At 41.4% G+C, this 22682-nt stretch overlaps 1 protein-coding gene across 1 annotated transcript in view; it reads left to right on the forward strand.

Moving 5' to 3' along the window:
- Positions 1-21472, forward strand: part of MTNR1A (melatonin receptor 1A) — a 39645-nt gene extending 18173 nt beyond the window's left edge. The window contains exon 2 of the mRNA XM_049631773.1: positions 20537-21472. Within this exon, the coding sequence (XP_049487730.1) occupies positions 20537-21402 (866 nt within the window). The 3' untranslated portion in view covers positions 21403-21472. The remainder of the gene's footprint in view (positions 1-20536) is intronic.
- Positions 21473-22682: the final 1210 nt, after the last annotated feature.

Below are 22682 nucleotides of genomic sequence, written 5' to 3' on the forward strand. Positions count from 1 at the left end.
TGAGTGTACAGAAATGCAACCAGTTTCCGTACAGTGCTTTTGTATCTAGCAGTTTTTTATTGGAGTCTTTAGGTTTTCTATACAGAGCGTCATGTCATTTGGAAATAGGGAAAGTTGTACCTCCTTCTTAACAGTTTTGATTCCTTTCATTTATTTGTGTTGTCTGATTGCTGTGGCTAAGACATCTAATACTATGCTGAATAAAAGTGGTGAGAGTACATAGCCCTGTCTTGTTTCTGACCATAGAGGAAAAGCTCTGTTTTTCCCCATTCGGAATGAGTTAGTTGTGGGTTTTTCATAGCCGGACTTTAATTATCTTGAGGTATGTTCCCTCTAAACCTATTTTGTTGAGTTTTTTTTTTTTAATCATGAATCGATGTTTTACTTTGTCAAATGCTTTTTTTTTCTACCTCGATTGAAAGGCTCATGTGGTTTTTACCCTTTCTCCTATTGATGTGATGTGTCTTGTTTGATTTGCAAATGTTGAACCACACTTCCAGCCCTAAAGTAAATTGCACTTGATGATGGTGAATGATTTTTTAAATGTATTTTGGATTTGGTTTGCTAGTATTTTACTGAGAATTTTTGAATCAATGTTCACCATAGATATTGGCCTGTAATTCTCTTTTTTATTGGTGTCTTCATCTGGTTTTGGTTCAAGGTAATGCTGGCCTCATAGAATGAATTTGTAAGTTTTCCTTCTTTTCTGTTTTTTGAAGTAGTTTAAAAAAATCGGTACTAATTCCTCTTTAAATGTTTGGTAGAATTCACCTGTGAAGTCATCTGCTCCTGGACTTTTGTTTGTTGGGAGTTTTTTGATTACTGACTCAATTTCTTCACTGGTTATCAGTCTTTTCAAATTTTCTATTTCCTCCTGTTTCAGTTTTGTGAGTTTTTACATTCCTAGGAATTTGGTCATTTCTTGCGTGTTGTCCAATTTGTTCGGATACAGTTTTTCGTAATGTTCTCTTATGATTTTATTTCTGTGGTGTTATTTCCCTTTTCTCATATGTGATTTTATTTATTTGAGTGTTTGAGTACTTTCTCTTTTTTTTTTCTTGCTAAGTCTGGCTAGAGGTTTATGAATTTTACTGATTTTTTTCAAAGAACCACCTTTTGGTTTCATTGATTTTTTTTTTTTTTTTTTAGTTTCTATATCATTGATTTCTGCTCTAACCTTTATTATTTCCTTCTGTCTGCTGTTTTTAGGTTTTGCTCATTTCTAACTCCTTTTTTCTAGCTCCTTTAGGCTTAAGGTTAGGTTGTGTATTTGAGATTTTTCTTGCTGCTTGTGGTGAGTTTGTATTGCTATAAACTTCTTAGAACCACCTCTGTTCTATCCCAGAGGTTTTGGACTGTTGTGTTTTTATTTTCATTTGTTTTTATGTACTTCATTATTTGGCTTTGATTTCCCGGTTGACCCACTCATTGTTTAGTAGCGTGTTATTTAACCTCCATGTATTTGTGGTCCACTCAGACTGTTTTCTTATAGGTAACTATTAGTTTCATAGCTTTGTGGTCAGAGGAGAGGCATAGTAGGACTTTGATCTTCTCGAATTTGGTGAGGCTGGTTTTGTGCCCTAGCATGTGATCCATTCTGGAGAATGCTCTATGTGCACATGTGCACTTGGAATGTGTGTTCTGCGGTTTTAGGATGAAATATTCTGAAATTATCTGTTAAATCCATCTGTTCCAGCGTGTCATTCAAACCCATTGTCTCCTTGTTGATGCTCCGTGGACGTACTCTGTCCATGGATGTAAGTGGGGCGTTAAAGTCCCTGACTATTATTGTGTTACTATCGATTAGTTCCTGTACGTTTGCCATCAACTGTTTTATGTATTCAGGCGCTTCTATGTTGGGTGTATAAATATTTACAATTGTGGGGCGCTTGGGGGGCTCAGTCAGTTAAGCATGTGACTCTTGAGTTTCGTTCACATTATGATCTCACAGGTTTGTGAGACTGTGCCCCACGCTGGGCTCTGTGCCTACAGTGCAGAGCCCGCTTGGGACCCTCTCTCTTCCTCTTTCTATGCCCCTCCCCCACTTATGCTCTCTCTCAAAAATAAACATTAAAAAATAAATATTTACAATTGTTTTATATTCTTGTTGAAGATATATTATATTATATTAATTATATTATATTATATTATATTATATTATATTATATTATATTATAGTGTTCTTATTTTCTATTACAGTCTTTGTTTTAAAGCCCATTTTGTCTAATGTACGTATTGCTACTCCGGCTTTCTTTCGATCTCCATTTGTGTGATAAATATTTCTCCATCCCCTCACTTTCAATCTCAGGAGACTTGAGGTCTAAAATGATTCTTTTATTTAAAAAAAAATTTTTTTTTAATGTTTATTATTTTTGAGACAGAGAGAGACAGAGCATGAATGGGAGAGGGGCGGAGAGAGAGGGAGACACAGAATCGGAAGCGGGCTCCGGGCTCTGAGCCGTCAGCCCAGAGCCCGATGCAGGGCTCGAACTCACGGACCGCGAGATCGTGACCCGAGCCGAAGTCGGACGCTCAACCGACTGAGCCACCCAGGCGCCCCTAAAATGATTCTTTTATAGGAAGCACATAAATATTGGTTTTTTTTTTTTATCCATTGTCACTCTGTCTTTTGATGGGAGTGGTTAGTCCATTTAAATCCAACGTAATTATTGATAGACATGTATTTATTGCCATTTTATTACTTGTTTTTAGTTGTTTCTGAAGATTTTCTCTGATCCTTTCCTGTATTTCTTTCATGTTTTGTGGATTTTGTTTAGTTATATATTTGGATTCCTTTCTCTTTATTCTTTGCATATTTATTAGTGGATTTTAATATATGGCTACCATTAAGTTTGTATACAACCTCTTTTGCATATAACAGTCTATATTAAGCCAATGGTCATTTAAGTTTGAACCTTTTATTTTCTCCTTTCCTCCCCACATTTTAGGTACATGTTATTGTTGGTGCCTTGACTGATTTTTTACATAAATATTCATTTTTACTGCTTTTATGTTTCCTACCTTTATATTGCCACATTGGGTCTCTCCGTTCCGTTCAAAAAGTCCTCTTTACTGTTTCCTGCAGGGCTAGTTTAGTGGTCATGAACTCCTTTAGTCTTTGCCTGGGAAACTCTTTATCTCTCCTTCTATTCTAAACTATAGCCTTCCTGGGTAGAGTATTCTTGGCTGCAGATTTTTCCCATTCAGCATTTTGCATGTATCACGGTACTCCCTTCAGACTTGCTAAGTTTCTGTTGAAAAATCTCCAGCTAGCCTTACGGGTTTTCCCTTGTTAGTTAAGGGCTTCCTTTGTCTTTCTGCTTTTAAAACTTATTATCATTCTATTTTGTAAATTTAATTATAATATGCCTTGGTGCCTGCTTCTGTTGATTTTGATGGGAGTTCTCTGTGCCTGCTGAATCTGGATGTCTCCAGATTAGGGAAGTTTCCTTCCCCGGATTAGGGAAGTTTACAGGTACTGTTTCTTCAAATAAATTCTCTGCCTCATCTTTCTCTCTCTCTTCTTCTGGGACTCCTAAAACATGAATGTTATTATGTTTCATGGAGTCACTGAGTTTTCCAAGTCTGTACTTAGTTTGTGTAATTCTTTTTCTCTCTTCCATTTAGCTTGATTACTTTCCATTACTGTGTCTTCTAGGTCATTAACTTGTTTTTCTGCTTCTTCCATCCTGCCATTCATTCCATCAGGCATGTTTCTCATTGCATTTATTAAGTCCTTTATCCCTGCTATGATATTCCTTATCTCTGTGTTAAGGGTCTCACTCACGTCTTCCCCTCTTTTCTCAAGTCCTCCCCCATACATGCTCTTTCTCTCACAAAAATAAATAAATAGAAAGAAAACCAAAGGTGGAGGCATCACAATCCTAGACTTTAGCCTGTACTACAAAGCTATAATCATCAAGACAGTATGGTATTGGCACAAAAACAGACACATAGGCCAATGGAATAGGATAGAGACTCCAGAATCGGACCCACACATGTTTGACCAACTAATCTTTGACAGAGCAGGAAAGAGTATCCAATGGAAAAAAGATAGTTCTTTAGCAAATGGTGCTGGGAGAACCGGACAGCAACATGCAGAAGAATGAAACTGGACCGCTTTTTTACACCACACACAAAAATAAATTGAAAATGGATGAGACCTAAATGTGAGACAGGAAACCATCAACACCCTAGAGGAGAAAACAGGCAACAACCTCTTTGACCTCAGATGCAGCAACTTCTTACTCAACATGTCTCCAAAGGCAAGGAAAAAAAGAAAAAAAGAACTATTGGGACTTCATCAAGCTAGAAAGCTTCTGCACAGCAAAGGAAACACTCAACAAAACTAAAAGACAACTGACGGAATGGGGGAAGGTATTTACAAATGACATACCAGATAAAGGGTTAGCATCTAAAACCTATTAAGAACTTACCAAACTCAACACCTGAAAAACAAATGATCCAGTGAAGAAATGGGCAGAAAACATGAACAGACATTTTTCTAAAGAAGACATCCAGATGGCTAACAGACACATGAAAAGATGCTCAACCTCACTCATTGTCAGGGGAATACAAATCAAAACCACAATGAGATACCACCTCACACCTGTCAGAATGGCTAAAATTAAAAATTCAGGAAACAGATGTTGGCAAGGATGTGGAGAAAGGGAAATCCTCTTGCACTGTTGGTGGGAATGAAAACTGATGCAGCCACTCTGGAAACCAGGGTGGAGTTTCCTCAAAAAATTAAAAATAGAATTCTTCTACGACCCAGCAATAATACTACTAGGAATTTATCCAAAGGATACAAGAGTGCTGATTCATAGGGACACATGTATCCCTGTTTACAGCAGGGCTATCAACAATAGCCAAATCATGGAAAGAGCCCAGATGTCTATCAACAGATGAATGGGTAAAGAAGTGGTTATGTATTATATATATGTGTATATATATGTGTAATATATATATACATACACACACAATGGAGTACTTCTCATCAGTGAAAAAGGATGAAATCTTGCCATTTGCAACAACGTGGATGGAACTGGAGGGTATTATGCCAAGTGCAATAAGTCAGTCAGAGAAAGACAGATATCATATGTTTTCACTCATATGTGGAATTGAGAAACTTAACAGAAGTCCATGGGGGAAAGGAACGGGAAAAAATAGTTACTAACAGGGAAACGAACCATAAGAGACTCTTACATACAGAGAACAAACTGAGGGTTGATGGAGGAGAGAGGGGTAAATGGGTGATGGGCATGGAGGAGGGCACTTGTTGGGATGAGCACTGGGTGTTGTACGTAAGTGACCAGTCACGGGAATCTACTCCCAAAGCCAAGAGCACACTGTATACACTGTATGTTAGCTAACTTGACAATATTATATTAAAAAAATATTCACAATTGTTTTTATTGAAGATTATGTTATAATTATATAGTGTTCTTTTTCTCTTCTTACAGTCTTTGTTTTAAAACCTATTTTGTCTAATGTAAGTAGTGCTCCTCCGGTAAATATCCTTATGATCAGTGCTTTAAATTCTCTATCAGGCATCTTCCTTATATTTGTTTCACTTAGATCTCAGGTTGTACCCTTGTCCTGTTCATTCATTTGGGATAAACTTCTCTGTTTCCTCCTTTTGTCTGCCTCTCCATGCCTATTTCTCTGTTAAAAAAAAAAAAAAAAAAAAAAAAAAAAAAAAGGCAGCTGTGTCTTCTGTTTCGAAAGTAGTGACTTCATGAAGAAGAGGTCCTCGAGTGCCCTGCAGTGCAGCGTCCCCTGTTCACCAGAACCTGGCACTTCAGGAGAGTGTCCCGTGTGTGTTGCTTATGCCCTGCTGCTGTGTCTGAGTCACTTTTCCTTTCCGTGCAGTCGTCCGCACGGACTCTTTGCCAGTTGTTGGTTTTGTCTGCTTTGTGTGGTATTAGCGGGACCCAGGCAGGCCAGCTCTGAGGGTGCCTGTCTGCAGGGACCTTGAGAACGGGGCACTGGTGGTAGCAAAATTCACGTTGGGCCGCTCGTCCTAGGCCAGATCTTCTGCAGCGCTGTGGTGGCTGGGGGCTGTGTGTCGAGTACACGGCTGGGCCCGGGGCAGGGAGACAGCTGTGCCCCCAGCGTCTGGGCAGGGGGTGCCGCCAGGCATGCAGCAGTGGCCGGGTGGGGCACGGGTACAGCTTTCGCCAAATTTGCCCTGAGGCCCGTGCTGAGGTACACGCGTGTGTGCAACCCTGCCCCCTTCAGGTGGCTCCATGTTTATGCCGGGAAGCGGCATAAACACACTCCCAAACCATTACCAACAGACCTGTCTCCTCTTTGCCTCCCAGCCTCGCGTAAACGGCTGTGCGTATGTTGCCTCTCCACACAGGCTGTGTCTCTTTAAGGGCAGCCACTTGGCCATCCCTGGTGCCTGGGTGGCCCAGTGCTGAGTCAGCTGACTCTTACAGCTCCAGGCTCCAAGTCCCACTGCTTTTACAAACTCAAGTCAGCCTGCCCTTTGGCTCTTATAGTCAAACCGTATGGGGATTAGTTTTCCCCTTGTGAGCTCCCTGGTGCGAGAGGGCCCGTTTCTCTGCCCTCTCCATGCAGGTGGCTCCCTCCCTCCCGCAGCCAGCCCCTCTCCACCTTTCTGCCCTTCCCAACCTTTCGGATGCAGCTTCCTCTCTATATGTAGTTGCGGAGTCTGCCCTTCCAGTCTTCAGGTCGCTCTCCAGGTCACGAACTTGGATGCGGATGATGTCTAGCTGTCAACGTGGGACAGGGTGAGCTCAGGGCCCTTCTACTCCGCCATCTTCCCAGGCTCCCCGCTGACATCGGTAGTTTGTGTTTAGCTTATACATGAAAGGCCGAATCAATGGGACTGTAATGTGGATATTTACATATTACAAACATCTCCCCAAACCACCCTTCTGGGAAAAGAGTAATGAGATCTAGAAAATGAGGAGAGTTCTTGGCAGGATTTCACACTTTTAAAAATTGAAAACTGTACTACAGCTCGAGGGTTATGTCGCTTTATGATATGCGGAAGTTTTCTTAGTCTCTTTTACTACATATATTACTGTATGGTAACAGAACAGCCAAGACACTCCATCGATCAACTCAAGTTTACAGTGTTAAAGAGTCACCACCAAGGTAAGGAGTAGGGCCGGGAAAACAGTGAGATGCAGACAGAGCGTCAAGAGCCAGGGTGGCAAGTGGGGTCAAGGAAGCAAGACAGCGAAAATCTAAGGTGTGATCAGGTATCACATGCATTGTATGTTACACTCTTCGCACAGGGTAGTATATGGACCGTTTACATGGACAGGGTATTAGATGTCAGGACCATAAGGAGGAGGAGGGCTGAGTGAAGGCTCATTAAGAATGCCCCTGATGCGCCTGGGTGGCTCAGTCGGTTAAGCGTCCGACTTCGGCTCAGGTCGTGATCTCGAGGTCAGTGAGTTCGAGCCCCGCGTTGGGCTCTGTGCTGACAGCTCAGAGCCTGGAGCCTGTTTCAGATTCTTTGTCTCCCTCTCTCTGACCCTCCCCCGTTCATGCTCTGTCTCTCCCTGTCTCAAAAATAAATAAAACGTTAAAAAAAAATTAAAAAAAAAAAAAAAAAAAAAAGAATGCCCCTGATGACTGGAGAGAAGTTTCAGCAACGCGGTGTGGGTAGAATCCAGATGTTACAGGAAGGTGAGTTGAAAGCAGGTGGGAAGACAAGAGAGGGGATACCTTTGAGGGGAGAGGAAAGGGCTGGTAGCCAGAAGGATAAAAGGAGGCTTATGTGTCCAGGAAGAGCCCTGCAAGACGGCAGGGATTGGGAGAGGAGTCCTTGCCGGGAGAGAGGCCACCTCAGCCAGGGCTTTCTGACCGGGGAGGAACTTTCTGTGAAGCACAACACGTGGTTTTCATCACGGTGGAAGAGAAGGAATAAATATCCAAAGCCAAATGTGCTCTATGCGCTCTCTCAACTCCTCACTGTGGTCATTGTTACCCTGATTTATTACATATTAGGAGCCCGAGGCTCCGGGAAACTGTGACTTACCCGAGGGTGGTTAGCAGGTGTCATAGCCAGGATCTGAATGCTGATGTTTTTGTTTCTAAACTTAAGGTCCACACTGCCTCCAATAATCTGAAAAGAGAAGTTTCTCAAATATAGTCCTTTGAAATCTAAGAATGTAAGGCACTGCCTGTGAGCTTTGATATGCAAAATAGATAGCTTCTTCTTTTAAGCCAGACTTCTTAGATGTGAGTCTATGGGATTTGCTGCGTAAAACAAATGAAAAATGTTTTCAAGAGTAGCCAAAGTATATTTTTTCGCTCTTTAAACTGGTCTTTATCTCTTTGATGTTAGGCACAATTCAGGCACAGCCAGGGTTTTATATTTTTAATTATGAACAATAACTCAGGGGGTCTCTAATCTTGCTTTCCAAGTCCAACTCCAGGCTAATACTGGCCTGTTGAGAAAACCAACATCTTGGCAAATAAGAGCCAAAAAAAAAAAAAAAAAAAAAAAAAAAAAAAAAAAGGAACTAATTTCTACCTTTGCATGAGTGAGGTTTGTTCACCCAGAAAACTGTTCCCGATCATGTGCTACGTGCCAGGCACTGTGCAGTCACAGTCCTGGACCTCAAGAGGTCTTTAGAGGGAGATAGACTTCTATGCACATGAGCGGGGTCATGTGCTGGTTTGATGTTGGAAACGTGTACACATAACAAGGATGAAAGGATTGAAAAGCAGTACCAGGGCACTTGGGTGGCTCAGTCCGTTAAGCATCTGACTCTTGATTTCAGCTCAGGTCATGATCTCATGGTTAGTGAACTGGAGCCCTACGTCGGGCTCCGTGCTGACGGTGTGGAGCCTGCTTGGGATTCTCTGTCTCTCCCTCTTTCTCCACCTCTTCCCCGCTCAGGAGGACGCATGTTCTCTCTCTGTCTCTCAAAATAAATAAACTTAAAAAAAATAAGCAATACCAAAAAGCATTTAAACTCTGGACCCTCTACCCAATATGGCTGGTTGGTTTGTTTCTGTAAGATAGCATAGTAAGTAGTTTTTCTTTTTTTTTTTTTTATCTTAGAAGCGGGTGACTTGTGTAGAAAACTACCTAACTGCATCACAGAGCTGAACGTCTATCTCAGGTTGCCTAGAAACAGAACCTGAGAGGGAGCTGGCATGTTCGCTGCTCCTGCTTTGTTGAGGGAGTGCTCTCGGGAGAGACCTGTGGTGGGTGAAGGACTCTGACTAGGGCAGGGAGAGGCAAGCAAGGAAAGGATCTCAGGTCAAATGGAGACTTGGCCTGATCTGAGAAGCTGAGGCCTCCGGGTGTAAATCCAACCACAGAGTTGTAGCCATTGAAGGTGAAGGGGCTGGCCTTTTGTACTCCATTGTCAATTGGTCATCCATTGTCTACTCAACTGAGGGCAATTCTCTGGAGAAGGGTGTAGCTGCAACTAAATGGAAGCACCCAACCTTCATCAAAATTCCAGGGATAAGTGCACCTACCAGCCTGGCAGAGGGACTTGAAAAAGGGACTTGAAAAAGATATCGGCAACATCTACTCCAAGGCCTGTGACATAGAGAAGAGGTAACAAACAACCCAGAGACCAGCCTGCCATAGTAATGGGCTCCCCCTGCCAGCATTTTGAAGAGGGTCCACATAAGCAAAAGAATTCTCTGCAGGTTACATCATTGCACAGATTTAATTGTTACCAAATTAGGAACAAGATAGCTAGAGTAGAAACATGTTGATGAGGACAAACTGAAGGCCCAAACTTTATACAGTGTTAGGGAGAGAGATTTCTTGCCTGTCAGGTGACTCAAACTTTCCTTCTCAAAGTTTCCCACATTGGCATTTCTGCCTCAATTGGGATGCTTGGTTTTCCTTTGGCTTTAATCACAGGGTGTGGCAAAACCAAGGCACCGCAGGGGAGCTCCTGCATTGCAGACACACACACATCACTGCTCCTACTGTGTGGTAACAACCCAGTTTTCCCTTGAAAATCAGGATTAATCACCCCCTTCAGGACAGTCTATTGATTCCCTGGGAGGAGGAGCCCAAAGCAGCCAGGTGGCAGTCTCAACGTCCAGTTTGGGGAAACCAATGTTATGTCTCTTGGTGGAGCATTCTTCTCTTGGGAGCTAAGACTTGAGAACAGAACCTATAGTTGTGAGGGCAGGAAGCAAATATTTTGCTAGGGTATCACTAGGATAATTATGTGAAGAAAAATGACCATTTCCACCCTTGATTTTCTGATCCATGAATCCAGTCACTGATTTAGAACACACACTACACCCTGGGGGACACCCTAGCCTCATCCATCTGGGGCTGGAACTAAACCTTCACAAGGCATTCTACCGCAATGCCTTGCTTCATTTGCTGTAAATTGAGTTCCTCCATCAGAAGCAGTGTTTTTACCATAAACAAAGACAAAGGTATCTTGTAAGTCTATGAATGTCAGCTTGGTGGAAGAATTAAGGGTACAAAAGGCAAATCCAGATCCAGAATATGCTCCTATTCCACTGTGAACAAAGTACCTCCCCTTTGATGATGGCAGTGGTCCAATGTAATCAATCTACCGCTATTGTCTGGCTGATATTCTTGGGGAATGGTGCCATATCAGTGTTGGTCTCTGCCGTTTACAGGTTGCTGACACACCAGGTCAGCAGTGGCTATAACCAGGTCATTTTAATGAGGAGTACTCTATGTTGGTGGGCCCATTAATAACTTCTGTTTCCGGTGCATAACTTTGTGAGCCTAGTGGTCAGGGACAGTGGTGGCTGAACGAAGATCAATGTACACAGGCTGTGTCATTAAGATCCTCTTCTAGACAAAAGAAAGCCAGAATAGCCATAATTATATCAGACAATCTAGACTTTAAAATAAAGACTGTAATAAGAGATGAAGAAGGGCATTGTATGATAACTAAGAGGTCTATCCACCCATAAGACCTAACAATTGTAAACATTTATGCGCCAAATGTGAAAGCACTCAAATATATAAATCAATTAATTACAAACAAAAAGAAACTCATTGATAATAATACCATAACAGTAGGAGACTTCAACACCCCACTTACAGCAATAGACAGATCATCTAAACAGAAAATCAACAAGGAAACAACGGCTTTGAATGACACACTGGACCAGATGGACTTAACAGATACATTCAGAACATTTCATCCTAAAGCAGCAAAACATACATTCTTCTCCAGTGCACATGGAACGTTGTCCAGATTAGATCACATACTCGGACACAAATCAGCTGTCATCAAGTACAAAAAGATAGAGATCATACCGTGCATATTTTCAGACCATAATGTTATGACACTCAAAATCAACCACAAGAAAAAATTTGGAAAGATAACAAATAGTTGGAGACTAAAGAACATCCTACTAAAGAATGAATGGGCTAACCAAGAAGTTAAAGAGGAAATTAAAAAGTACATGGAAGCCAACGAAAATGATAACACCATAGCCCAAAACCTTTGGGATGCAGCAAAAGCAGTCATAAGAGTGAAGTATGTAGCAATCCAGGCTTACCTAAAGAAGGAAGAAAGGTCTCAGATACACAACCTAACCTTACACCTTAAAGAACTGGAAAAAGAACAGCAAATAAAACCCAAAACCAGCTGAAGTCAGGAAATAATAGAGATTAGAGCAGAAATCAAGGCTATTGAAACAAACAAACAAAAAAAAATCACCCAAAAAACAGATCAATGAAACCAGGAGCTGGTTCTTTGAAAGAATTAACAATTGATAAACCACTAGCCAGTATGATCAAAAAGAACAAGGAGAGGACCCAAATAAATAAAATCAAGAATGAAAGAGGAGAGATCACAACCACAACAGCAGAAATACAAACAATAATAAGAGAATATTATGAGAAATTATACGCTAATAAAATGGGCAATCTGGAAGAAATGGACAAATTCCTAGAAACATATAAACTACCAAAACTGAAACAGGAAGAAATAGAAAATTTGAACAGACCCATAACTAGTAAAGAAATGGAATCAGTAATCAAAAATCTGCCAAAAAACGAGTCTAGGGCCAGATGGCTTTCCAGGAGAATTCTAGCAAACATTTAAGGAAGAGTTAACACCTATTCTCTTGAAGTTGTTCCAAAAAATAGAAACAGAAGGAAAACTTCCAAACTCTTTCTATGAAGCCAACATTACCTTGATTCCAAAACAAGATGAAGACCCCACCAAAAAGGAGAACTATAGACCAATTTTCCTGATGAATATGGATGCAAAAATCCTCAACAAAATATTAGACAACTGGATCCAACAATACATTAAAAAATTATTCAAAAATTATCCCACAAGCAAGTGGGATTTATACCTGGATGCAGAGCTGGTTCAGAATCCACAAAACAATCAATGTGATTCATCACATCAATAAAAGAAAGGACAAGAACCACATGATCCTCTCAACAGATGCACAGAAAGCATTTGACAAAATATAGCATCCCTTCTTGATAAAAACCCTCAAGAAAGAAGGGATAGAAGGATCATACCTCAAGATCATAAAAGCCATATATCAAAGACCCACTGCTAATATCATCCTCAATGGAGAAAAACTGAGAGCTTTCCGCCTAAGGTCAGGAACAAGATAGGGATGTCCACTCTCGCCACTGTTATTCAACATAGTATTGGAAGTCTTGGCCTCTGCAATCAGACAACACAAAGAAATAAAAGGCACCCAAATTACTCTTCACAGATGACATGATCTCTATATGGGCAACCTAGAAAATTTCATGAAAAAAAACTGCCAGAACTGATCCATGAATTCAGCAAAGTTGCAGGATACAAAATCAATACACAGAAATCAGTTGCATTCCTATATGCCAATAATGAAGCAACAAAAAGTGAAATCAAGGAATTGATCCCATTTTCAATTGCACTAAAAACCATAAAATACCTAGGAATAAATCTAACCAAAGAGGTGAAAAATCTAAAATTGAAAACTATAGAAATCTTATGAAAGAAATTGAAGAAGACACAAAAAAATTGAAAAATATTCTCTGCTCCTGGATAGGAAGAACAAGTCTTGTTACAATGTCAATACTACCCAAAGCAGTCTACATATTCAATGCAATACCTATCAAAATAACACCAGCATTCTTCCAGAGCTAGAACAAACAATCCTAAAATTTGTATGGAACCAGAAAAGACTGCTAATAGCCAAAGCAATCTTGATAAAGAAAACCAAAGCTGGAGTCATCACAATTCCAGACTTCAAACTGTATTACAAAGCTGTAATCATCAAGACAGTATGGTACTGGCACAAAAACAGACACTCAGATCAATGGAACAGAATAGAGAACCCAGAAATGGACCCACAAACGTATGGCCAACTAATCTTTGACAAAGCAGGAAAGAATATTCAATGGAATAAACACAGTCTCTTCAGCAAGTGGTGCTGGGAAAATTGGACAGCGACATGCAGAAGAATGAACCTGGACCACTTTCTTACACCATACACAAAAATAAACTCAAAATGGATGAAAGATCTAAATGTAAGACAGGAAGCCATCAAAATCCTAGAGGAAAAAACAGGCAAAAACCTCTTTGACCTTGGCCACAGCAACTTCTTACTCAACATGTCTCCAGAGGCAAGGGAAACAAAAGCAAAAATGAACTACTGGGACCTCATCAAAATAAAAAGCTTCTACACAGGGAAGGAAACAATCAGCAAAACTAAAAGGCAACCGACAGAATGGGAGAAGATATTTGCAAATGACATATTAGATAAAGGGTTAGTATCCCAAATCTATAGAGAATTTATCAATCTCAATACCCAAAAAACAAATAATCCAGGGAAGAAATGGGCAAAAGGCATGAATAGACACTTCTCCAAAGAAGACATCTGCATGGCCAACCAAGCCATGAAAAAATGCTCCACGTCACTCATCATCAGGGAAATACAAATTAAAGCCACAATGAGATACCACCTCATACCTGTCAGAATGGCTAACATTAACAACTCAGGCAACCACAGATGTTGGCAAGGATGCGGAGAAAGAGGATCTCTTTTGCACTGCTGGTGGGAATGCAAGTTGGTGCAGCCACTCTGGAAAACAGTATGGAGGTTCCTCAAAACATTAAAAGTAGATTCACCCTATGACCCAGCAATTGCACTAGTAGGTATTCATCCAAGGGATACAGGTGTGCTGTTTCGAAGGGGCACATGCACCCCAATGTTTATAGCAGCCCTATCGACAACAGCCAAAGTATGGAAAGAGCCCAAATGTTCATCGACGAATGAATGGATAAAGAAGGTGTGGAATATGTATACAATGGAGTATTACTCAGCAATGAAAAAGAATGAAATCTTGCCATTTGCAACTACATGGATGGAACTAGAGGGTATTATGCTAAGTGAAATTAGTAAGTCAGAGAAAGACAAATATCTTATGACTTCACTCATTTGAGGACTTGAAGAGACAAAACAGATGAACATAAGGGAAGGGAAAGAAAAATAATATAAAAACAGGGAAGGGGACAAAACATGAGAGACTCTTAAATACGGAGAACAAAGAGAGGGTTCCTGGAGGGATTGTGGGAGGCGGGATGGGCTTGGGTAAGGGGCATTAAGGAATCTACTCCTGAAATCATTGTTGCACTATATGCTAACTAACTTGGATGTAAATTTAAAAAATAAATTAAAAAAAAAAAAAGATCCTCTTCTGGCTAAAAACAAAAGAAAAACCCCCCAAAACAAACAAAAAAAAACAAACAAAATACCCCAGATCCTCTTCTGCTGAGATTGCTTTCTGGTGAGTTCTGTATGGGACACACGTATCTTCATACTCATTGCCCATTCTGAGAGGCCTGTGTTCCTACTCTTTCTCCGGCTTCCTGTGTTACCAGTTTTCTAAACCTGTTCCTTCCAGTCCTTGACCATCTCGCTATACCATTAGCCACTGTCTATGAATCAGGGTAAGTGTGTGCCTGGGGCCATCTCTGTTTCCAGGCAAAATCAACAAGCAGTTTGAAGTTCTGTTCAAAGTTCTATTCACTGGGTATAGTTGGCCTGTAGTGCTGCAACATCCAATTTGGGACAGGACTAGCATGTCACGAGAAACCATCAGTAAAGCATGCCAGGAGTTTTTTCCTTCCTTATTAACTGACCACAGGGGACTCCTCATGAGGCCATAGGTGGAGGCTGTGAAAAGGGGGGCAATGTGGTAGGAATGTGGGCCACAGGCATCTGTGACACTTGCTCATGAAATTTCCTTGTGCCCTCAATACATGCTTGGGCCAGATTTTGTCTACACCACTTCTGTTCTATACGGTGCATGCCAACTTGATTGATTTTAGTGGGTCAGACAATACGAAGTCCATAAGAGATTTTTCAGATCACACGGTCACTTGGTCATCTGTGGTCAAGTTTTCAGACTCTGCTAATGCTGAGGAGCAAGCCAATGACTGTTTCTCTAAAGGGGAATTCTAGTCTGCAAAGGAAGGCATAGATTTGTCACAAAATGTTGAGTCTATGGTTATAAGTCACTCCTGTAGGCCTGGTAAGGGAGCCTTACATCTCCAGATCTACAACAAACAATTCAAACACCAGTGGATCATATGAGTCCAACGGTAGAATAGCTTTCAGAGACTTTTCTTATTCTCGGCTCTACTGGAAACTGCCTGCTTTTTGGGTTACTCAGTAAACGGATTGGTGTAGCGTGTCAAAATTAGGGGTGTGTGTGTGTGTGTGTGTGTGTGTGTGTGTATTTAGTGGTAGGAGGGTGATGCACCAACTTGTTCTTCACCTTGGAAGATGAATACAGGTGATAATTTAAATAACTCTTTTGCCACTGCATGCCATGAACTACCAGGGTCCTCCTTGCTCCCGGAAATAAGGTTTTTAATGCCTTTAAATCTAATGCCATTAGAGAATTAGATCCAGGCCGCTAAGAACCAACACAGAGAAACCCTCCTTAAAGTTTCTCGGTCTACTTCTAGTACCAAATTTAAAAATTTTTTTTTCAACGTTTTTTTATTTATTTTTGGGACAGAGAGAGACAGAGCATGAAGGGGGGAGGGGCAGAGAGAGAGGGAGACACAGAATCGGAAACAGGCTCCAGGCTCCGAGCCATCAGCCCAGAGCCTGACGCGGGGCTCGAACTCACGGACCGCGAGATCCTGACCTGGCTGAAGTCGGAGGCTTAACCGACTGCGCCACCCAGGCGCCCCTAGTACCAAATTTTGTATCAGTCAGGGTTCAATCAATCTGAGAAACAAAACGAGTAGAGCAATTATGGGAGCTGATTAAACAATTCAGTTGAAGCTGTTGCTTCTGTGTCTGATGCCGGGGCCTTGTATTAGCCAGGGTTCGTCAGAGAAACGGAGCCAACAGAATATATATATTCTAGTAGTATGTTCAATGTATTCTATTCAGAGAATAATATGTTCTCTAAATAGCAGTAGGCCATAGGATATATACAATAAATAACAGAATAGTCTATTGGTATGTTAGTATATATTCTATTTAGAATAGTATATTCTATTAGTTTATTAATAGATCTATTTTATTAATATGTTATATACCCTACAACATTATATTGGCTTACTGTATTTATTATCAAGAACTGGCTTTCTTGACTGTGGAGGCTGAGAAGTCCCTCAGTCTACCATCTATAAGCTGGAGACCCAGGAGAGCTGGTGTAGTTCTGGTCTGAATCCCAAGACCCGAGAGCACCTGTACTGTCATACCATTCTACAGACTGAGAAGACTGATGTTCCAGCCTAAGGAGGCAGGCAGAGAGACTGAGTTTCCCTTTCCTTCAACTTTTCTGTGTTAGGCCCTTACTGGATTGGCTGACACCTGAGGACCTCTGCTCTACCAGGTCTGTTCATTCAAATGCTAATTTCCTCTGGAACCACCCTTCCAGACACACCCACGAGAGATGTTTAACCAGCTCCCTGAGCATCCTCTGACCCTGGTCGTGCTGACACATCAAATTAGCCTTCAGGAGCCTAGAGTCTATAGATAAGGCACCTGAGAAGAAAAGATGGATGTCAAGAGGGAAAGCAAGGGCAAACGAGATCGTTGGAGGAAGGGCTGGAACCCAGGAGGACGGACTGAACTCTTGTCAGTCTCCCTTTCTCCAAGCCAGGCTGGAGCTCCGAGAAGGAGCAGGAGACGCTGTGGGCCCCCTGCATCGGCAGCCCTCACTGCAGGCCGGGGACAGGAGTGAGAGGGCCAGAGACCCCACAGTGCCTGGGGCCGTACGCCCGCCTGGAAGCACACAGAGGACTCGACTGCTGCTTCGCTTCCACCTTTTACCCCTCATGCAATGGTCTCTGCCGGGGAGCAGAAAACCCTGAAGCTCTGCATGCAAATGCCCTTTCAGCTTAGTCCATATAAGATAGACCCACTCTGCATTTTGTGTCAAGACACAACTCTGCGCCAGGCCCTGTCGTAGGGGGAGAAAGATGTGTAAGGTGGGCGCCGCCCTCATGGACTTAACAGCTTGAGCTGTGGGAAGATGGTAAGAAGAAGAGAAGTACTTATAAATAGAAAGGCGATGACCCCTTGCTCTGGCCATTCCCAGAGGGAAGTCCCCGGACTCGTGCTGAAGGAGGCGGTTCAGACAAGGCAACTCTTCAGCTGTCTGCTATCTGATCTTATTCACATCCGTGCCACATTTCACTTACAATTTAAGGTTTTATTCACCAGAATGATTGTTTGCTCAGCACTTTATAGTTTGCCTGTGTCTTTAATCATCATGAGGCTGTTTGCGGTATCTTCTTGTTACCAGTACAGAGACCCGTAACTGCCTTCCCCTCATTCTGGTTCTAAGATGCTTTTTTAGAATTATGCCTAAAGAGGCTCTAAGCCAGGGCCTGCCTGGCCAGAGGGCCCATTACCCAACCCTCACCTACTTCTAGCCACAGGAACTCTCTTAGGGAAATGCACCGAGCGACATTAACAAATCAACAGCGCCGTGGCAATCTTGCGTTCATGGTAGGACTTCTTCCGATTGAATTCCCCGTTTCTCAGCTTTCCTCACCTCTAAAAAGTAGGAATTATCCTGCATGATCACTAGTGTTCCTCCCCATCTTAACATCCCCTGAGTCTACAGTTCCTCTGGGGCAAGGGCTGGACGTAAATCCAACCGAAGAGGAATTGCTAGCCGTTCACAGGACTTACTTGAAATTTCATAACGCGTTGTTGTGCTGGTTGTACAGAGGGTTGGGTGTCTGCAAAAATGGAGAGATGGCGGTCTATCTGGACACACACAGGGCTGAGATGAAACAGGTGATCTTATAATGTGGATGATCATGATTAAGTTAATTACTCTTACCTTATCATTCTTCTCCCCAACACACACCCCCTCTACGCACACATTGCAGATGTGATAAAGCTTCCAGCTGAGACACTATTAGCCACATCTACAAAGAGCCTATGGCTTAATTGTTTTTTTCTCCCAACTCTGGTAAAATGGGATTAGTTCAAAGAAAACTAAACAAATGATTTAATTAATGTAACGACTTAAAACAAGCAGCCTAATTGCTGCGAACTACATGGGGCAGAGGATGAATGCTATGAAACAAACCTGTGACACGGTTGATGATCTCAGTTTTAGGCTCTTGAAAAATAAATCTATTTATGGCCATTTGTCATCATGACGTTTTAGGTAAAAATGTACTGCTTCGATGACAAGTTGTAGCTGAATTTCACATATGGTACATATTTTTAAAGTATTACCCACTTTGAGTTAAAAATTCATTAAAACATGCCCACGTTGGAATTTAAATATTTCACTGTCGATTGGAATTGTTCTGTGGGGAGACATAAATTTGTTTTGATTGCTTTAATTTGGCCTCGTATAGCCAGCTTTTGAAGAAGTTGTATTTACAACAATTTATCTGAAATTCCTACTTAAATGGCAAATCCATGAGTTGTTTTTTGTTTTTTTTGTTTTTTTGTTTTTTTTTTTTAGCCACAACTGTTTTACTTCACTTCTTTGCAATTTTTGGAGGACTGTGAAATAAAATTAACCAGACAGGAACTTCCCCTACAAAGGTGATTTTATTTCAGGTATTGGGAGATGACAATTTAATATCTGCCATCAAGCATTTGAACAAGAAGTCCCAAGTGGGTACTATTGTAGATGCATTTATGAGGTGGACACACTTTTAGGGTACTACAGTCTGGAAATATGGCAAAGTGAAGTGCACAAATATAATAAAATGCAAAACATAAGGTCACTCTGCCTGGAATGTTCCTCCCCGCTTTTCTCGTGCTCACTGTATTCCTTTTCTGTACGTATTGTACTCTTTCTATCTTATTTTTCTAAGCTTAAGGATTATAGGATCACTGTCTGTACATTTCTGTTTCTGCACCACCTATTAAATGCATTCGGTAAGGTATTATTGAATGAAATTTATCATAAGTTAATCCAAATTAAATGTGGCATAAAAATGTGATTTAGACGCCTTCAAGAGAGGAAGGTTTTCCCCATAGTTGGGCAAATAAGTAAAGGCTTTGGGCATTTCTATCGAAAATGGGTTTGGAAAAATGGGTACCATTTTAAAAATGAGAGAGAGGAGCCATTCAAGGCAGAAAGAAGAGTAAGAAACAAAGACAAAATGAGCCACCAAAGTAAAGAACATCCTTGCAGAGTATCTTCTAAAATTTGACTACTAGAGTTCCTTGTTTTTAGACTTTAAAATATGTTGCGTTATGAACATAGAAAATATTTAGGGTTTAATTTTTAGACCTTAAGTTCTTTATGAAACCTACAAGTATTCCTCCCTTTTCCTTTGGATTGAGGTGAGTGTTGTAGAATGCCAACATTTGTGGAGCGCTTATCACGTGACAAATTCTGCTTGGTACTTGACATAGACTGTCTCAATTCGCGCTCATCATCCCCTTATGAAGAAGGTACTATCATTATCCCCATCTTAGAGAAGAGGAAGTCGACATCTGGTGAGATGATGATACTTGCCTCAGAGAGACAGCTAGCAAGGGGTGAAGTCAATATTCTAACCCAGACAGTTGACGAAAGAACCCTTTTCCTCTTAACTGTTACACTATGGCCAAGGATTTATTGCTCCCCAAGAACAGGAGTCAGAGGCAGCCTTTGAGGGTGGCTGGAGAGTTAGAGGGACAGAAAGCTCGGAACTTAGAGAAGTCACACGTCACTTGGGAAAATGTGGGACGTGAGGTTTCTCAGGTCACGTAGACTATTCCAGAACAAAATACGTAACACGAGTATACTGAACTCGAGTTTTTTGTTTTGTTTTGTTTTGTTTTTAATTACAAGAGAAACCAAATGGTTTGAAGAAATCAGTTTCTGACATGGAATATGCCTCGTTTTAGGGACGTGGGAATTTGTGAACAGCAGAACTGATTTGACCAGGGCAATGGTGGGCTTACTTCCGGGTGAAGATGGCCTCCGTTTCATTTATCATGCGGCAGCAGCCGTGATGCCCGGTTAGCTGAGTTGTAAGAAGAGCTCTTTGAGCACAAAGAACTGTGAAAGAAAACCCCTGCAATCCGCACAAGATCGGTAACAACCTGTATTTTCTAAACCTTTCTCTTTTAGGAAATCTATTCGTGGTGAGCCTGGCAGTTGCAGACCTGGTGGTAGCCGTGTATCCATACCCCTTGGTGCTGATCTCTATATTTAACAACGGGTGGAATCTGGGCCATCTGCACTGCCAAATTAGCGGGTTCCTGATGGGCTTGAGTGTCATTGGCTCAATATTCAATATCACTGGAATTGCCATCAACCGCTATTGCTACATCTGCCACAGCCTCAAGTACGACAAGCTGTACAGTAACAGGAATTCCCTCTGCTGCGTGTTCCTGATATGGATGCTGACCCTCGTGGCGATCGTGCCCAACTTGCGTACCGGCACCCTGCAGTACGACCCGAGGATCTACTCCTGCACGTTTACGCAGTCTGTCAGCTCAGCATACACAATCGCGGTAGTGGTCTTTCATTTCCTCGTTCCTATGACCATAGTCATCTTCTGCTACCTGAGAATATGGATCCTGGTTCTTCGGGTCAGGCGGAGGGTGAAACCTGACAGTAAACCCAAGATGAAACCACAGGACTTCAGGAACTTTGTCACCATGTTTGTGGTTTTTGTACTTTTTGCCATTTGCTGGGCTCCTCTCAACTTTATTGGTCTTGCCGTGGCTTCCGACCCCGCCAGCATGGTACCCAGGATCCCAGAGTGGCTATTTGTGGCGAGTTACTATATGGCATATTTCAACAGCTGCCTCAATGCAATTATTTATGGGCTCCTGAACCAAAATTTCAGAAAGGAATACAGAAGAATTATAGTCTCACTGTGTACAGCCAGAATGTTCTCTGTGTGTCGTCCTAATGACACAGATAGGGTTAAATGCAAACCCTCTCCGTTAGTGACCAACAAGCACCTAGTAAAAGTGGAGTCTGTTTAAAACACAAAGCATTGCTGACAAGGTATACACACTTCTCAAGGTCTTACTCATTTTCGTGGTTGCCTCCCTCTTGACAGATGCCTAGAAGCACAGGGTAGTCGAGAAAACTTGCACTCTTAGGAGGTTGTCTCTAGTTTATGAGCTCTGTGGGTTCAGCCTTTTGAATCAGTCTCTAATTCTGCTTATGAAGAGAAATACAGAACGTAAGAGTTATATGTTAATCGGAGAATATGGTTCAGGGACAGAGGCGTGGGCGGGCAATGATTTTAAATAAAAATGCTAAATGTATTCACGTGGAGAAACAGTGTGCAAACTTTTATTGCAAATGGGTGTCATAAAGCATTTGCTTTTTTCCTCCACTTTTTGAAGCTTTCTTGGAGGAAAACAAATGATGTGTCGTAGTCATAAACAAGCAAATGGAACAACAAGAGAGAAGTGGGATGATTGATTCATTACACAGCGACAGGCTGAAAATAAATCAGAGAATAACAACACATCAGCAACAAACCACAGCAAAGTTTTCACTTGGCACTGGTAGCATTGGGTGACTATAGTCATGATTCTAAATGCGGTCTCTTTCTCTCGAGTGTTGCATGTTCAACTAGATAAAGCATGGACTATATGACAGAGCTCTTTTTCAGATCTCAATAACCACAGTATCTGAAAGCAATAGCGAAATACAAAATTCTATTGGATTTTATTAGACATTGGCTTCTTATTTTGTCACTGAAGATTATTATTCATGTCACTGACAAATTGTTTTGAATTGATCGCTGGTAATTTTTGAAGTCGTTTAATGAGTTTAGTTAAAATGTACCAAGAATCAAAGAGCTATAGATCCTTAGGTATAGTGCTGACTGTGCTCTAGATTGATAATCTCTTTCGGCAAGTAAATATCTGAACCAGATTGCTTTCCTTGTATAAATATTTCAAAACAATATTCTTTAATAATTCATTTCAGTATTTGATTGCTCTAATAATCCTGAAAGTCTAGGAGAAGAAAAAACGCACAGGTAAACTATGGTTTCATGAACTATGGCTCTCATTCACTCCAAAAAGCTATTTAGGACCACCTTGAGGTTTGTTACTGGAGTGCTTTGCAGGAAATTAGAGACATGTTTTCTAGCGTTATAAAGTTCTGCAACAAAACTGTCACACAGGAGGAGTTGGTGATTTGCAACTATATACATAAGACACAAAGTGATCTCATATATCTGCTAATCTCTGTCTAGATAATCAGAATCTCCTTGGAAAGTTCTATCAATGGTTTTAAAAGGTTC

The sequence above is a fragment of the Panthera uncia genome, chromosome B1 (genome assembly GCF_023721935.1).
Source record: "Panthera uncia isolate 11264 chromosome B1, Puncia_PCG_1.0, whole genome shotgun sequence".
NCBI classification, from domain to species: Eukaryota; Metazoa; Chordata; class Mammalia; order Carnivora; family Felidae; genus Panthera; species Panthera uncia.